The sequence below is a fragment of the Pseudorca crassidens genome, chromosome 11, assembly GCF_039906515.1.
Source record: "Pseudorca crassidens isolate mPseCra1 chromosome 11, mPseCra1.hap1, whole genome shotgun sequence".
NCBI lineage: Eukaryota > Metazoa > Chordata > Mammalia > Artiodactyla > Delphinidae > Pseudorca > Pseudorca crassidens.
In genome coordinates, this window is record NC_090306.1 from 55,349,391 (window position 1) to 55,368,545 (window position 19,155).

General features: G+C 36.0%; 1 protein-coding gene across 1 annotated transcript in view; it reads left to right on the forward strand.

Moving 5' to 3' along the window:
• MSRB3 (methionine sulfoxide reductase B3) overlaps positions 1-19,155 on the forward strand; it is a 164,773-nt gene that overhangs the window by 39,495 nt on the left and 106,123 nt on the right. Inside the window, exons 2-3 of the mRNA XM_067697240.1 lie at positions 10,267-10,375; positions 11,999-12,076. Of these exons, the coding sequence (XP_067553341.1) occupies positions 10,267-10,375; positions 11,999-12,076 (187 nt within the window). The remainder of the gene's footprint in view (positions 1-10,266; positions 10,376-11,998; positions 12,077-19,155) is intronic.

The following is a 19,155-nucleotide window of genomic DNA, read 5'->3' on the forward strand; positions in this document are numbered from 1 at the left end:
TCTGTTGAGTTGACTACTCCGTCTTAGCAACTAGAATTATGTCTATCACATAATAGGTGTTCAATAAGTATTCGTTGAATGAATGAATGGTGATGAACAAGTAGCAGCATCTTATGTATCAGAATAATGCCACGTAGTAAGTAATGTGATCTCTGTTCTTAAGGAATGCACATTCTGAGAAAGATGGCCACTCTGGGTCCAAATTTTGTTATCTGTAGAATGGAGGGAGTTACATACTTCGTGTTTTTATGATTCTATTTACACATTTCCTCCTTTGCTTTACTATTGGAGGAAGGAGTAGAAGAAGTAAGAAGCATCGTGCTTCTTTCTGCCCAGAATGGCTGACTAGCTTCTTGGATTAGGATTTGAAGTAATGACAGTCCTCCTGGAGGATATTGAAGGAACGCGTAGATGTAATTATAATTAGCAGGAGGTAACATGAGGGGAGGATGGTGGTGTAGGGGTGAGAACAGGCTGTGGGCACATGGGTTAGTGAAAGATGGGCATGTTAATGTACAACAAAGCCTTGGTTCAAGAGAGAAATATATTGAATGAGAGAATTAAATGAGGAAAGCTACAAACGAGGAGCTTGCTCTCATTAACCAGGTGTGTGACCAGGTCACATAACTTCTTTGAGCCTTGGTTTCCTCATGAGGGCTTTGGACTAGAAGATCATCAGTTCCCAAATTATGAACACTCATTCTACTAATACCCTGTAAAACTGATCCCGTCATCAAATGGAGAAACTTTGCATACTACCATGTTTTATAAATTCTAAGATGAGCTGCTTTTACATTTCATCATCTTGGTAATGAGGATGCAGCTTAAAAATTATTTTGATAAGAAAGTATTGTGTCATGGTTTGATTGACAACTCTTTTTTAATTTTCTGGTGGAGCATAAAATAATGGTGCGTCAAAATACCACATGTTCAATAATGCACATCAGCATAAGAAAGTCTGTAAGAAGTCTTTATTAGGAAACCCATGTAACCTAGATTTTCCTGATCTGGTTTGACTATAGAAACTTCTCCTCAACCCTCAAGAGGAACTACTTGTGAACATTGTTTTCAGAGCCAGTGTTTCACAGGATATGTTTTGGGGAATGCTGGATTAGGTAATCTCATAGTCTTAAATCCAGAGAATTAATGGAATATTAGTCATAATAAAATATTTGAAAGTGGAACTCTAGAGAGATAATAAAGGATTCAGAGTAGTAATAAAGAAAAAAATTTAATCCATCATTTATTTTTTTAAATTTCACTGGTTTATTAAGCAAATATTACTGTTGCAGTTTTTAAACTAAATTCTAAGAAACATAGCCAGAGCCATCATTTAGAAAACATCTTTTAGGAAGAAAATTTAAATAGTAATAATTAAAATGGAGAGTTGAATAAATATTTAAATACAACATACACTTATTTAGGGCTTACTCTTCTTAGGGCACAGTGTGAGGTGCTGGGGATGCAAAGATGACCGAAATTATCCCCCAGTCCCTCAAGGACATATTGAATAATTCAGAAGTCTTATGCCTTTTCTTTAGTTATCTGGCTGATAAAGAAAGCTGTACATTTTTTGAATTTTTTTTTTCTCCAGAATCTCTTAGATTTTCTGGAATGTATAGCTAGACTCAGATTTAGCTGTCCACTGAGTGGCAATTGCAGACGTATTTTCTGCCCATCGAGCTTAGTTAATTTAGATTTTAAATTGGATTTGGGTGATAATGTAATTTTAGAAATTTACAAAGCTGAGCTCTTAGACAACATAAGTTTTATTTTCTTTCTAACAAAAGCATACTTGATGTTACATGGAAATAAAATTCTGCATGGTAATCTAAGAGGGGGCTCCTTTCCTTCCTTTTTGTGGGTGGTTACCTCTCATCTCCTCAGTCTGTGCTCCCAAGGCGGTGAGGGAGGATGGGAGAGAGAACTATTTTTTGCAAGTCTTTTTGATTGCATGTGAAATGTAGAATGGAAATGAGCCTGTCTGTTTTTAAATTTTTTTTTCTGTACTGGCTATGATGTTCTAGTGAAGACCCATACTGGAAAAAAAATTAAAAACAGGGAACTCTAACTTCGTCAGACATTTCACATGCAATCAGATAGACTTGAAGTTAAGTAACTTTCTCTTCCACTGTTGTCACTTGATGATGGCAGTGCCTTTAAAACTTCTCTTTTTACTCATATGCTTTGCAAGTAAGAAAATGCTTTTTTGGATCAAGACATGTTTTAAATATTTCCCTAAACTCTAGTCTTTATGGTCCACATTAATACAAAAGTCGTTGCTCTTGTATTTGCATTACATTTTGAAGTACTGATGAGTACTCTTTAGTTTTATTTGCTACCCTTAGAGAATGCTGATAAAATGACTATCACGCCTGTATTCAACAATTAAAAAATTTGTAACCCACAAGTAAAAGAAATGTAAAATGTGGTTTCTGTCTTACAGAGTTCATTCAGATGAGTGTATCATCGGATGAATGTAGTGGTAAAGCTCTCTGTTGTCACCTCTCAAGAAAATCATGCAGCCTTACAGATTACTTAATATCAAAGGCTAGAATTTAAAATCATACTAATAGACTTTAGATACTGTGGCAAATACATTTACTCCCATTGACTTACAGTGAGAAAACATTGGCATATTTCCCCTTTAATTTTAAAACTGCCTTATTTCTCAGCTGCCCAATTTTCCCTCTTCCAAATCAGAATCTACATTTTACCTTGGCTATTTTGCTTTGTTAAATTAGCTAATCCCACTTACACGAAAGACTCTTTGATTACCACCTTGACATTGTTCATATTTGACCACACTACATCTATCAGCTTATCTGGATGGAGTTCTCTCCCCTATTTGGATCTTCTCTGGCCCTGTGACCCTGTAGATGCTGTTTCTGCAAATAATGTGAGTTTTCCATATCCCAATTATAATTGGACCTAGTCAATGTAGGTGGGCAAAGTTTAAGAGTGTTAATGTCTTCTTTGTTAACTCTCTTTACACAAAACTTTGCATATATTTTTACTATAAGACTGCACATTGTATTGATTGTTTTTCTTATCTTTTCTGCTACAGTATGTGCTCCCCTAAGGCAGAAACCTTGACTTATTCATTTTTAACTTTCCAGTACACATCACAGTTCTTAATTCACTGTAGATGTTTAATAAATAGTTGTAGAAGGTATGAATTAATATTAGGCTCAACAGTTTATGTCTTCAAAGAATTTATAATCTGGGAAAATAAAGCAGAAACAACTGACGACATTTGAGAATAATTGCAATATATTATATTAGCTCATGTAAATAGTACCCTGCAGGGTAAATACACTAGTACTAAGGATATTCAGATGGAAGATCAGAGTAGGGGTGAATTTATCAGGATATGTAGACTTGGAAGGAAAATTTCCTTGAAAATATTTTCTTAGTTTATCTATTCAAACCTTCAGTATGGAAACCAGAAGGCCAATTTTATCATTCAACTATGCACCACTAAACCATATGGTCTTGTTTAATTCAAGAAGTTTAAAATGGTGTGTTGCCGTGGCATGCTTATACGTCCATTAATGTTAATTAGAACTCTGTGCATGCATCAATATAATATAACTGAAACTGCTCTGTAGAACTGTCTTATATGAAGTAATAGAAAAACAGCAAGAAGGCATTAAATGTGATTATTACTATGAGAAATAAAGATACGATTTTTCTCACATATAGAAAGGAAAACAAATCCTTACCTTAAAAAGAAACAATTGTCTGCTTTCTGATTCCTAAGATCTAGAGTTTTTGTTTTTTGTTTTCCTTTTGTGTTATATTTAGGACTTAGAGGACAGATGAAATTAAACCGAACCTAAATGTAAAAACCAAGAATGTTTTTAAAAAATGGAAACTAAGTTGAGGTACTAATTTTATACTTTCTTTAGTTATGGATGTTCCCTGCTACCACCTGAAGCGGAGAGTTACTGAACTATCTCCGAAGGGTAAAAACATTGTTTGGCCAAAGGATTTTGCTCTCTACGCCTATCAAAAATTCATCACCAAAGAATGTCTGTTGAGTCTCTTACACATGGCTCCAGGTTGGGAATGATGATCTATAGTCTGAAAGGGATGACATTAAATACATAGAGCAAATTAGCAGAGACCGCATGTCTAATTCTGTGTTCAACGTCCAGCCAAGCACTCTCTGAGAGCTATTTTGAGTACACCACTTGGCTTAAAGGATTTCACTTGGAAGGAAGGAAGGTAATGCCAGACAATGTCTGTACCAAGATATGCAATTGTAAATTTCCAGATGTAAAAGCATATTCTTTTTTTGTTGTTTACCTACTCCATTCATATTCAGGTTTTAGTATTTGCGTTGCAATTACTTGTCTCCATCTCTACCACTGGAGTATGAACTTTTCCGTGTATTCATCTCTTGCATTGGCCATTTCCACTGGGTGTTCAGAAAGCTCTCCTTTCCGATAGCAGCATAGTCAACTTCCTCTCCTTAAGGCAGGGCGGTGCTCAAAAGTCACCTCCCTGAGTCTTACCTTGACCACTCTATTTAAGGTTACAGCCCTTACTTCTAGCAATCCCAGTCTTCTTTGCCCTGCTCAGTTTTGCTTTTTCTCCATCCTGTATACTTAACACCTTCTAAGAGGCTATATAGTTTTCTTACTTATTTTCACTGTGTTTTATCTGTCTTCCCCTACCCCTGCTGGAATGGGAGCTCCATGAATGTAGGATCTTTATTTCGTTCACAGATATATCTTAAGTACTTAGAATAATGCCAGCGTATAGTAGGTGCTCAGTAAGTAATATTGAATGAATGAATGAGTATTTTTTAGTACAGTGCCTGGCACTCTGTAAACACTCAACATTTTTGATGACTTAAAAAACCAGTAAGAAAAATGTCAGATCAGTGGTCCTCAAAGAAAGTCCTACAGCCCTAGTTGCATGGAAACCAGAGGACTGAAGCCAGAGTGGCATGGCATCTTAGATTGTATGTTAATCTCAGGAATGTTTTTCCTGTATAGGTCTATGTTGAGAGAAAAAATCAGAAAAATTGAGCATGCTTCTACAAGCATGGAGCTTTTCTTTCTTGTGCTTTGCATTTTCTTCTTAAAGCCTTTATTAAATTACTAGAGTGCAAAACAAACAAAACACAAGAGAAAAATGGTTCATGGCATATAATTTTATATTCTATTATAAAAATGGACTAGATTTGGTTTTTATAAATGCCCACTTATTTAGAAATTCCTAACACTGCTACATCTGGGATAAAAGTTTCTTTAATTTCCCAGTATGACAGACTAATAACCAACTGAAAATTATAATTTATAGTGAAAATTAAAATACACCATTTTTAAATATAGTAGCAAGATATTTCAACATGAACTTTACTGTTTTAACCTAGTTAATTCAAAGCAAAACAAGATAGTCTTATCTCTTATTCACTTATTATTTTGGGAAGATATTTAATAGTTTCATTTTGTCTGATCCTAGGACCAAAATTAAAGTTATGGGATCTTTGGATTTTGTTTTGTTTTGCTTTTTCGCACTGAAATATAAGATTTATGACTTAAAAGTGCTCTAAGATTTAGTTAACAGATTTGATTTACTTCTAAACAGGACTTTAAAAAGCCTTTCAACGTTTTATAGACTTTGTGAGAATCCCGTTTGAACCTTGTCACTGACCCTATGCTGAAGGAATGAACACAGAGAATACAGACATTGGCTAATAGACAAATGTTTTTACTTTTCTGGATGTACTGTAGTGATTATTACTTTTCTCTCTTATTATCTTAAGTTGTTAGTGATAGTTTTCAAGCTGAAAGTTATTGCATAATTTAAGAAGAAAGAAGAAATTTGTAGCATAATTTTTCCATGGGCATTGCAGTCAGATAGCCTGGGATTTGAGTCAGTATATCTATTTGCTGTTTGTCCTTAGTAAGTTATGTTATAACCTCTCTGAGCCTCAGTTTCTGTATCTGTAAAATGGGTGTGACATTTACCTCCTAGAATTATTGAGAGGATTAAATGTAGTTACGTGAAAGTGCCTAGAAATGTGCCTGGCACGTAGTAGGCACTCAAGTTTTAATTTTCTTCTCTTCTTTCAATTCTCATTTTAATCATTTTTAAAGATAACTTGTGAGGAAAATACTGTTCTAAGGGAATTATTATGGAAAAATAATTACCAATAAAATACTGCAGCACACTGAAATACCTGATCTGGTTACCTTTTAAAATACAGTTTTAACTTCAGAATTCAGTGTAATCAAAATGATAATATAATACTGCATTTGTTTAGACAGTGTTTGTTAAGTGCTAATTGCTATGATCCTTATAGCAGACCTCTGAGGGTGGTAGCACATAGAGAGACCCATTTGTCTAAGGTCACGTGACTAGGAAGGAGGCAAGGCAGAAAGTGAACTCTAATTCAAGACAATACTGGCTTTGAGGCAACAATATGGAACAAGCTTTGATATAAAAAGAGACTTTGGGCATATTTTAGCAAATAAATGCCCTTGGATAGGGTTCAAGGTGGGTCTGATATATACCAAAGTTACTCTGTATGGAATGGTGTTATGATTAGATACCAAAGTGGCAATATTACCCTCTCAGATATGCTTTGTGTTGCGTGTGTATACACATATGCTCACTTGTGGCTTCGAAGTACTCTATTAACCATTTAGATAAAGGAAAAAATCTTTCCCTAACATACTTCTAAGCCAATTTAGGGGTCATTGAACAGATGTCATATAATGCTAATGTTAAATTACCCTGTGTAATAAGAAAATTACAGTACCTAAGTGAAGATAGTAAAGGGAAACCATCCAATGAATTATTCTAGAATTTCAAAATGAAATGATTTCTTTGAAATTAACAGTGGCACCACATGACTTTAGAAAAGTGAGTCTGATAGGGAAAAGGGAAATTAGAGACAAAAGTGAAGCCTTTCTGTGTTTATATATGCCAGCTTTGGGTTATGATGCTAGGAGAGCTAATGTAATAGTACAGCTTTCAATTGTCCAGGAAGTGTATTATTATTAAACTATGTGGCAAGAAATTTATTAAAATCTGACTAACTTTTCATTGTTTAGTATTAAATCACGATGGTTGTTTCTAGTCCACATATACTTCCTTTTGCTATTAGGTACACTTTAAAAGCCTAATTATTTTGAGAACATAGTATGACCAAAGAATAAAAATGTACAAAGTTTGACAACTTTAAATAAACACTAGCATTTCTTAAAGAACAAACCTCACTTACAGTTAGGAAACAATATTTATATTTAAGGTTGAAAAGCCAGGATGTAGGAAAATTTTGCTAATTTGGAAGATGACCTTTAAGTGCACCAAAACCAAATAATTTGTAGGCTATGACATAGGGCACATTCCTACAAAATTTGTGTGAATACTGCTTTAGTGGTTCTTGAAAGACAAACAAAGAAAGCTGGAATGAAATCTTTATCCCCCTTACAAATAAGACGGAGACTAACAAAAGAGTACAGCAGCACTCTTTCAAAGCTTGCCATTAAAACGAGGTCTCTGTAGCACAGCTAATGAGATGGTTCATAGTAGAAAACAATCTGTTTTTAAGAATGTTTAGATCAAAAGTAATTTCTAATCTATGAAATAAAGTTTTTTCAATACCCTTCATTCACCAGTGAAGCTTTTATGTTTGTCTTATTTACTTCAATCAGATGTTTTCAATTTTACCTTTTTTCCTTGTACAAATCCTTGACATGGTTCGTCAATACTGACCAACAGTTTTATTCTTTTTCTTCAGAAAAGAGAGATTTTGGAGAGAGGGAGAATGAAAAAGAGAGAAACATCTTTGCCTAAACGATTTGCAAGCATCTGTGCTTTAAGCTACTTTTTATGAACACTCCTTAGTAAATGACTCAAGGTAAAAAAGCAGAAAAGCATCCAATGTTAGGAAATTGCAATCCAATACCATGTAATTTAAACCTGCAGTTGCTTCTCTTGTACTAAATGACATACAGATGGGTAGCTTAGTTCTCTCAACTTTGGGAACACAATTGGCCTTTTTGTATGAATGAACGTATATTAACAAAAATATTTTAGACAGAATTGTTTAATTCTAATTGTATAGATTTTAATTATCTATGCCATTGGAAAGAATAATTTTAACCAAGTTATTTTGTCATGTTAGATTTACAATTAATGAATTTTGGGGGATAAAATCCACAAAGATACAACCCTTTCAACATACAAAGCAATAAAAACAAAAAGTTACTTTTTAAGACGTCTATAGCAAATTGAGCAGAGACTCACCTATCACAGCCAGTTCTGCATTCAAGTTGTGGAGAGGCTTGTTCTGACAGGACAAACATTTCTCAGGGAATCATTTCTATCTCTTAGAAAATATTAAAAGTGTAAGTAGTAGGTATTTGCATAAAGCCTAGTGTAATATGGGGTTCAGTGAGATGAGAGACCAACATGCCATTAGTGTGATTTGCCAGCTGTTCCTGTGGATCTTTTCAGGCCAGAGCAGGGCCAACATCCTTTGTGGAAGGTCAGAAGAGGCGCTATTTGACAACCCACAGGCCTACTCAAAGGTGTGTTTTGCTGTTCGGCTCTGGTTTGCTCTTTTGCTGCCTCCATATTTTCTCATAGAGAATCAACCACTCTATCTTGGTGGCCCTGATTCTGGAAGCTGATATCCTTCTTCAATCCCACAATCAGAGTCAGTGGTTAGTTAAGTTTCTCCTGTTTTAATTTCAGTGATCTCGTATACTATGACATTAGGTGCCTTAAAAGTAAAAGAAGTAGAAAGCATTTCTATTCCTAAATCATATTTCTTTTATGTTTCAAAACAAATTGAGTTTAATATTTGGGGAACTAAGCAAGCTTTCTTTCAGTAATTTCGTAACATGGTAGGAAATTTTTGCATGTGGTGACATCTGCGTGCCTCTTTCGCACTGTGATGGAAAAGCAAAGAAAAGCAATTTTACTGCAGTGAGTAAGGGTTGCTGTGTCTGGAGTTATTGATCATCCCGTGGTACTCATGGGGGATTGGTTCCTGACCCCCTGCAGATACCAAAATCTGAGGATGCTCAGGGCCCTTATATAAAATGGCGTAGTATTTACATATAACCTATGCACATCCTCCCTTATACTTTAAATCATCTCTAGATTACTTATAATACCTAACACAATGTAAATGCTATGTAAATAGTTGCCTTAGCATGGCAAATTCAAGGTTTGCTTTTTGGAACTTTCTGGAATTTGGGGGGGGAATATTTTCCATCGTGTTTGGTTGAATCCATAGATGTGGAATCTGTGGATACAGAGGGCCGACTGTATTTCTTTTCAGTCATTTGTTCAGGTAAGACAAAATACCCCATATAAGCGGGTATTGTCTGGACATTTTATTGCGGTCTGTATAAGTTGAAGTAAAAGCTAACATTGTTATTAGAATCTAATTAAAATTATTTTACCATTCAAATATATTTAGCCAGTGAAGTCTTTCTAAGTATACTTTATAAAAAGAAAAATGTAGGTCTCTAAATAAAATCACATTCACTTTTGCTTTTCTTTGTCTTTCCTCCCTCCCTATTTTTCTCACTCTTTGTTTGGAACTTCTTGAATCTGCATTAGTGTAAATGCCTTCTCCTGCAGTCTATTAAATGTTTCTTGCTGCCCGTTTAAGCGCGGTAAGATACAGTCTTGCAAGAGATATTTGTTTTTAAGGACTCTTCAGAACCTAGTGAAGCCTCTGACAGAATCACAGAGAATTCCTAGCTGTGGAAAGATACATCTTTAGGGTTCAGTAAACAAATAGGATAGTATTTAAATCACCCAGGTTGGAAATTGAATGAGGAAGGTTTCGGGCTATTCTACTAAAACGAATGGAGAGTTATTGTTTAATATAATATGCCCATCCTCTTATATATACAGCATAAATGCTTATAAATAGAGTTATGCTTTTTGAATTCATTTGAAAAAAAAGAAATTCAAGGTACTGGGAGACGTAAAGGATGTATTCCCACCTCGTGAATGTTCAATGGGTTTTTACTGTTGCCTGCCAGCAGCTTTGGCTATAGCACATTGTCAGTGCTCCAGTGGAATCACCTGAATCTTGAGTACCATTCTTTTTAAACTGAGAGAAATAGCCAGCTGCAGTTCAGGTAAGTTTGTCTAGTGTGTTAGGGACTGACCTGGTCATTGACAAGTGACTGCAGAAGCTGTGCTGTGATGGCCAGCCAAAGCAGTTATTTAGGATTCAAGCTAAAAGTCCTCCTTCTCCCACATCCTCTCTCTTTCCAGGGTCATGTAGGGATAAAAAGAGCTGTAAGGTGGTCTTTTCCCAGCAGGAACTGAGGAAGCGGCTGACACCCCAGCAGTACCATGTCACTCAGGAGAAAGGGACCGAAAGGTAAGGCGAGCTTACGAAAACGCCATTAAGCAAGAGCTAGTTTTCTTCATCCTCCTTATCCCCCCGCCCCACCTTTGAATCCTCTTCCTTGCCACTTAATTTAAAGGATTCTATACTTATTTGCTAAAGTCTACAAATTAGTATCCTTGAAAAGGTTGAAAATGGTATTGCTTAGATTAAGACTAAGTTTTATTTATTCTTTCCCCCATTTAATGAACACTCTATCTTTTGTAAAGTCACAAGGCTTTTGTTAAGGGCCTGTTTCTAGTTTACTACAAAATGTGTGGAAGTAATAGCGATTTAGGTACATTTTTTGGGAAGACATCAGAGTAAGCAAAACCATGAGGGACATGGCACTTTGCCAGGATACTGAAAATTTGAAGGTGGCCATTGTAAGTATAGACGTTTTGGCTGCAAAAAGAAGGTAGCATAATTTAGTTCCTTTCTACCCCACTCCAATTTCTTTTTGAAGCACATGTGGAGAAAGTATTTATTGGCTCATTTGTGGTTGGAATGTCAAAAATTTTCAATAACTGCCCTCACATGGCTTGGGTCCTTGGAAGTTTGCCCTAAGTCCCGAAAAAAGAGTTTGTTCACTTCCAAGACTGTTTGTAGTGAATAAAGTCTCTCTCAGCTGATTCCAGCTCAAAGGTAACTTGCCAAAGTCCAACCATTTTGTTGTCTAATTTATACCATGGAGCTTGGCATAAGGCTGTAACTTACCTCTGATCCAAATTTATTAATGATGTAACTTCTTGTTTTCATTCATGAACTGAAAGAGCTCTTTACCACACGTGGGGTCTTTGTTAATAGGCAACACTGTCTTCCTGTCACAGTATATACTGTTTACTGAATTCACCAAATGCTGAATCTCTGACAACGTACACCTTTACTGCACAATGAGTTAGCGATGGACTTCGGTCTTGGTCCAAGTCATCTACCCGTCCTGTTGTGTACATGACTAGCAAAATGATTTAATGCACACAAACAACTAGAGATTAGGTCATTCTTAAAAATTCTGTTTATAAAAAAATTGGACCTCATAAAGAGGGTGAAAGGATAATAAAAACAAGCTGCAGAGCACAGACTTTTTGTTGGGCTAGCACAGCTGATTTGTATTAGCTGAATGACCTCCTAGCCTTTAAGATTGTTAACTTAGAAAAATATTCCCTTAAAGCTGCAATATTCCTTTTCAAACCAAAAAATAAGACTCCTTCCACTGGAAGTGTTGGACCCTTCTGCATTTTCTGGTATATACTCTTGGACACTGTAGAGTAGCAGAAATCTTATGTAATAATTTTTTTTTCTGTGAATCTGTACTACAGGCTTCTTTTTTTTTTTAATAGGAAAAAAAGTTTTCTAAGCATTACATAACTAGATGGCCTGATTTTTAAAAAAATTTAACCCACACTAGTTTGGAGTTGTTATATGCACATTTTATTATACAGATTTGAAATGTATTAGTAATGTTCAGATTTCCATATGTTTGGTCTGTTCTCATTTTAGGACAAAAAGCCCTTGAAAGTTTTCTTAGAAAAATGTATTTTAAGCAAATAAGTTCTATAAGAAATAATGCTAACTTGTTTAATTAAATTTTTTTATGCTCTGTTTATTGTGTATCAGTGCCTTCGAAGGAGAATATACACATCACAAAGATCCTGGAATATATAAATGTGTTGTTTGTGGAACTCCATTGTTCAAGTAAGTATGTTAAAAACCTATGGATATGGACAAATCACAGATGGCAACAAACTTGGTATTGTCTGTTCACATTAGAATCTTTCCATTACTAAATTTTCTTTTTTCTAATTTTTCTATTTCCCCCCCCCCCACCAAAACAAAAGTAATTATTGACTTTGACGATAAACTACCAGTTTGATAGACTGGCTGATTTCTCATTGTTTGGATCTTTAAAATACCTAACGTTAACTTGTTCATCTTAGTAACCATGGTGCTTAGCAGAGCTATAAAAGAGATTTTGGTGAACGTAGAAATGTCTATGTATTTATTGATTTTTCTGTCATCGAGTGATGGCCCTAAATTTATTTATTTGACCATGATGGAAGTTCTCTGTGTGCGTCTTTCAGATTGAATAGTATCCACCAAGTTGATTATTCATACTTGAGCAATGAAGGGCAATAGCTGTATTGAAAATAAAGTGGGAAATATAATAGATATTTGTGCATATATAAGTAAATTACATACTCTGAGTTTTGCATTAATCCAGAATCTTTGTTTTAAAGATCCCAATAGTTTACTATAAAACAGGCCAGTACATAGACTTTTTCAACAGAATAGTTAATTCAGACAGTGTATTCTGGAGCTTATGGATCTTAATCAAGAAAGAAAGCTCTTTACTAAAAATTTATTTATGTAGGTGGAGAAAATCCTAGAAGCCCTGTACTTCCCATAGGGATGCTGATTTGGGGGAATAAAAAGAAAGAAACCTTAATTGAGAGTAAATGTCATTTATTTAAAACAGAATTACAGACTTCTTAGGGGAAATGAACAAACAAGAATCTGATATGTGTAGCAAGTAAAACATACTTAACATCTCTCCACAAATGTTTCCTTTTGAAAACACTAGCATTTACAGATTTCCCAGAAATAACAGGAAACAGTAGTTTCCTTGAAAAAAAAATTTTTTAAGTTTAAAACCTTTCTTAACTTGCATAAACCTTATTGCACATTAGTGTTGGTTGAGAATCTGTTCTGAATTCTTACGTATTTATTCTTTCTGTTAAAAAAACCAGCCCTTCAAATTGTCACCCATTTCCTCTCAGAAAACACACGTCTTTATATTTCAACACCTTTAGTTTGTGTCATAATAGTTGATATAACACTTAAGATAGTTGCTGAGCCATGTTAAACTTGTTAATATCCCAAATGGTAAAAATTGGCCACATCTCCTTTGCTTTTTGTTTAAGATTCTTCATTTCTTTCCCTATTATGTGATTCAGTAAAGTAGTGGATCTAAGGAAAACTTACTGTTTTAAATAAGAAACAGAACTACTGTAAATGAAGGATTTAATCCATGTGACATCTTGAGTCACAAATAGTAAAAGCAAGACCCTTATCCAAACATAGGTGCTGCTGGGGTTCAGGATTTCATATTTGATGTGATATTGACTCTAAAGGAAACTTTAGCATTCTTGTAAGGAAAGCTTTTGTTTTCTAAGTTATTAAGGAATATAGTTTAATATTTTTTATTCTATATTTAAAAAAAAAAAAGTGTGCTTCTCCATACTTGGTTTCTTGTCATTTCTAGGGGGAACAGTATCCCTGCTTTGGCCTTAATTGTAGAATACAGTATTCTTTGTCCTGGTGCCACTTTCTTCGTACTGGAGAACTTGTACCCTGGGTGGCCACAGGGCATGGGGCCACAGGGCATGGACAGTTTTGAGGGAAGCAATTTTCTGGTCCTCAACCGCTATACAATATACTTTCCTGAAACTGCTGTCTGTGTCTGAGAGAGTCTGTAGTCGGCCACCTCTTCCTTCCAATCTCCTCTGTCATAGTCGCCCTTCTCCCACTTCACAAAAGATATCATACCTTCCACCCATCCCAAATATTACTATGACTTGTTGTCACAGGATAAAATCTTGAAGGCATCAAGCAAAAGGACAGTTCAGGAAGGCATTACTTCTGAAGGAGAGACCCATGAAAGCAAGGACAAAAAAAAAAAAAAAACTGAGAAATATTGAACTGGTAAAAAAGTATTGAAACAGTATTTCATCTTGGAAAGGCTCAGTCTGCCTGCCAGCTGTCTGCTTATCTGTCTCTCCATCTGTTGTCCGTCTATCCATTTTCTACCAGTCTTAAGTGAGATGTGTGTCATGAAAACATGTATCAACATATTTATTCAAAAATTTTAAATGAAAGTCTTTGTGTGTGTGTGTACAGGAAATAAGTCTGATTTACTTGATAGACAGGACGGTGAGGACTGCCTTTGCAAATTAGGTTATATGGTGGACTTCTCCCGTTCATTAACTGATCTAGATATGTCACTCTAAGATTTTGACAGAAATATATTTTAAGCATGTCTATATACAGAACACCAGGTAATTTATCTTTTTTCAATTATTTAAATTTTTGATAAGAAATTTTAGCTGTCACTTTAAAATGTATGAGGAAGGGTGTATCAGTCAGCACCCAATATGGATACAGAAGCCACACAGTAATTTGAACAGGAAAGTTTAATGTAGAGAATTACTGTGTGTGACAGAGGATTATGGTGATGAGGGATTGGCTAGTAAGAAGTAAATAGAAATTCTAAAGAATACAAAGATAGCAAATATAGGAAGCTATCGTGGACCCTAGGGCTGAGACAGAGCCCAAGGAAGAGCTTTCCCTGCAACCCGCCCCCCGCCCAGCCTTTCTGGGGCTGATGGCACAGGAGTCACTGGGGCCATGATGTTGTAAATTTCTGGAAATCTGCCTTCTGGAATTTGCTAGAAACCTCCCCTCTGGGGTGCTGGGGAAAGCTCTTTGCTGGGAGGTGTCTCCCTGGGAGTGCTCCACTACAAAACTACCTGAGGGAAGTGCTAGGGGAGGCTGCTGGCCACCAGGTGCTGCTCACTCCTGTGCCCTGAAGCCTGCACCTCGCTCCAGAGAAGCCAGGAGCCTGTCACCTGAGAAGCAGTGAAAAGGGCTGGGGGCTGGAGAGACTGCGCAGGCTAAGGAGTTGGGTGCTGGGGAAGCCGCCCACGTTGCAAGGGCCTGCAAATAGAGAATCTGCATGCACTGCGGGAGCCAGATGCTAGAAAAGCCACGGGCTCTGCAGGAGCCTGTTGAGAAAGCATACTGAAACCAGGAAGGAAGAACCTCTTTCTCCTGCAATCCTTCTCCTGTGCCCTCTACTGACAAGGTTTAATATCATGTTAGCTGACAAAAAAGTATTTAATGGTCCCAGATCCATTTTAGCAGAGCAGGCAAGGAAGATGGATTTAGAGGTGAGAGGCAATAAATAAATTGGTAACTGGCACAGAGTCTCTCTGTTTTGTTTTCAAAATTCTTTTATGGGTTTGTGAGCAAAAGTTTGAAAACCACTCAGTAGTCTAGTGTATTAATGGCAGCACTATCAGACACCCTCTGGAGATAGCTGGTTTTGTACTTTGAACACAAAGTGTAGGAAACAATTGAGGTGCGTGTGTGTGTGTGTGAGTGTGAATGAGAAAGTGTGTGGAGTGTTTGTTTGTTAGAGAGGAGGGAGTGAGGTGGAAAAGACTACATAGAGGAACAATGTGAGAAATAACAGTGGGAGGGAAACAGATAAGAAATAAAAAGAAATAAGAAGGAAGTGCTGAGTTTAAAAATGCCCATCATTAGCGCTATGTAAAGGTTGTTTTCCCAACTGCTATTTCTGTTATCTTATTGACACTCTGTGTGTGTGTGTGTGTGTGTGTGTGTGTGTGTGTGTGCACGCATGCAGCATTCACATATATGTATAATTCTCATCATTTACTTGACTGATATATATATGTATATATAATACTTCCTTACAAAAAAGACCATTCAAACTTGTACTCTACCCTAAATACACTCCCTCTCAACAATATACTGCTTTTTTACTGCTTACCAAATACAAGAACCTTATTCACAGGCTGCTTTATAAACCAAATGTGTAATTTATTCCATGGTTCACATTTTCTTTACATTCACAAATTCTACCAAGCTAGTTTATTTCTCATATAATTCTACTGACTTTCAGTTAGTAAATTAACTGACAGAAGTAAGAATGTTCTCTCCTCTGGTTATTTGAACTTCTAAACTTTCATGAAATGAATTTGTTGAACATCAGATAAACCAGAAAAGGCATTGGTGAAACAATTTAATTCAGTAAGTATTTTTGACATCTTGTACTTTGCTCTGGCTGACCCTTTGCCAGGTGTTGTGAAACAAAATAAACTTATGAACTATTTTTTTCCTTAAGGTGCTTATAGTTTTGTTGGAGTGATAAGAAAAACACAATAAACAGTTACAAAGTGTGGAAAAATAACATTAAAGTCTATCTGAATATGACTGTTTGATATGCTTTCATAAGTAATAGGAATGTATACGACTGCATCAAAGTAGGGCCTGTTTTCATGGAGGAGAGGAGAACACACTTTACCAGGCAGAGAATATCTGACAGAGAATGCCATATGAGACGAGGAATTAGAGATAGGATCAAAACTGGATTTTTCAAGGACATAATTATGAGACTGGTCCAATAGGAGTGGGGAGGTAAGGTATGTTGGGAGGAATGGAGAAATGGCTGGAGGGTTAAAAAGGACCAAATAAGGAAGCCCTGGGATCCCAGAGAAGACACTTAAGTTTCTGCTTGAAATTCTTTAAGCCTTGGCATCCTTTCCTCCAGGAAGCCCTATCTGAAACTTCCGGGTTGAACTCTAGTGTCCTTCATCTCTGTTCCCATAGCACCTTGTATGCACTTCCATCATTGCATTTTCTGCTGTGTTCTGTAATTATCTGTTTATGTGCCTGTTTGTCCACTAGCAAGTAAACTCCACAATTGCAAGGCCATGCCTTAGTCGTATTTATACCTCTAGTCCCTGGCATGTAATAATCACTAAATATTTGTTTGTTGATCAGATGCGTGTCTGAACTTTGTGAGACAGGTTGTGGAGAGACTTTGAATAAGACAAAAGCATGATGAAAATGGGAATTAAGCTGTAACAGTTCACAAGATAGATTTCTGGAGCTGAAAAGAGAAGGAAATAGGGCTTTTACAGCTTCAGTGGGAACTTTTTTCCTTGTTAGCTGATAAACCTCAATGTTATCCATGTGTGATCAGCTCCTGATAATTTTAAGACTTTCAAGAACCACATAGGATCGTTTTTATTTTCTATACATTTACTAATAAGGCCTTGCACTGAATTAATAGCTCATTTTACACAGGTTCACTAATGAGGGTGATGATAATAATAATGGTAATAATAATAATAATCAAGAGCTAATACTTACATAGCACTTAACCTCTTGCCAGGCATGGTTCTAAGTGCTTTATATATATGAACTCCTTTAATCTTCACAACAACACATTTTATAGATGAAGAAACTGAGAGGATAATTGTCTTGTGAAAAACAGACAGTATACAAGTGGATTTAAAATGGCAATAGTCAAACTTTTAGGAAAGAATAAAGTTAAATAATTATAAGAAAATAAAGTTTTAATATTTTGTTTTGGTCACTCGAATCTGGTTATTTTACTCAGCATAATTGGAACAAATGGAACACACAGACACACAGACACACACACCTCAATTCCTTAAAAAATTTGCCTTTGTCATAGTAAATATTCAAATTGACAATTGAAGACCATTCCAGTCTAGGGAGGGCTGAACCAAAAGTAAATAGATCCATCATGGTAGATCATTAAGAAGAACTCAGCTTCAGGCTGGTTGTTATCCTTGGGGAAGTCCCTTGGAATCCTGACAGGAAGATGTAGCCAGTATTCAGGAAACCATCAGGCCATGCAACATCTGCAAAGTAGGGCAGCAGCTGGATTCATGGGCTGGATTCTAGTTATTAAAATTGGAATGTCACTTTATTTTCACTATTAACCCCCCATTACATTTTCTCAAGTAGCTGTGTTCCAAATTTTTACCACTTGTTTTTTGAATTCTCTCCCTACTTTTCTGAGAAAATTGAGGCCACCTGACATGAGCTATCTTAAATGTCTTTCCTTCTACCTTGAAATTTCTTTGTATCTTCATTTTTATCAAACAATCAAAACAAGCACAGGCTAAAAGCAACTGGTGGAACCAGTTGAATATTAGCCCAGATGTGTGACCTCAAATTCATCACCTATAAAATGGGGAAAATAAAACCAAACAGGTGTAAGAACTAAATGCAGAAAAATGCCTAGTATATGGCAGGTATTCAACAATGTTAAGTTCAAGTGGGCCTGACCAAGTTTGGGGAACGTATCATACTATCACAACAGCCTAAGAAGCTCCTTATAATGTGAGAAAGTGCAGGCTTTACTAGAGAGAGTCTGACTGTTAACAGTAGATGTTAGTGTGATGAGTCACTGCTCCAGCTGTGTTGCTACATTTCAAATGGGACTCTGCTGCAAAACTATTAACACATGCTGCATTTCACATGCGCCTCCTGTGCAGTTTTATTCCAGGCTACTAGAAAATTTAAGCCCTTTTTCAGCTCTTTAAGAACATAAGCCCTTTCACTGAAGAAATTCCAGTTCAGTGCCACACACAATTTACTCAACTATACTGTTCCATTTACCACTAAAGGAGACTTTCAACATAAGCTTTTCCCCTTCTGGTATAGTGGGTTTTGTTTTGTTTTGTTTTGTGTGTGTGTGTTGGAGGTGGGCAGATGTGAAAGCAGGGAGGGGGAGGAGAAGGGGGAGGGAGAGATGGAGTTTTCCATCCTTACTTTCTATTCAAATCCTATTTTTCCAACCCTTTCCCTATCCATATGATAGTTACTCATAAACCATTCCAGTCACTATGGAATTCTACTAGGGAGAGTAACATGAACTTGACTTCAAGCTTTCTTTTTATGGAACACTAGCTGGAAATTGCTCATAATTCTAGCAAATGTTTCTTAACCTTTAACAAAGTACATTTAACTTGAATTTAAAAGAGCTGAATTGCCCTTCACCTCATTTTAAATCCATAAAAAAGTAAGCTTTCCAGTATAATGAAACCATTATGAAATGAACTAGATTTCTGAATAGTGACTTAAGCTTTTGTTGTATCTAAATAACTCATATATTATTTTGAAGAGTGTACAAAATTGACTTCTCTCATTCCATT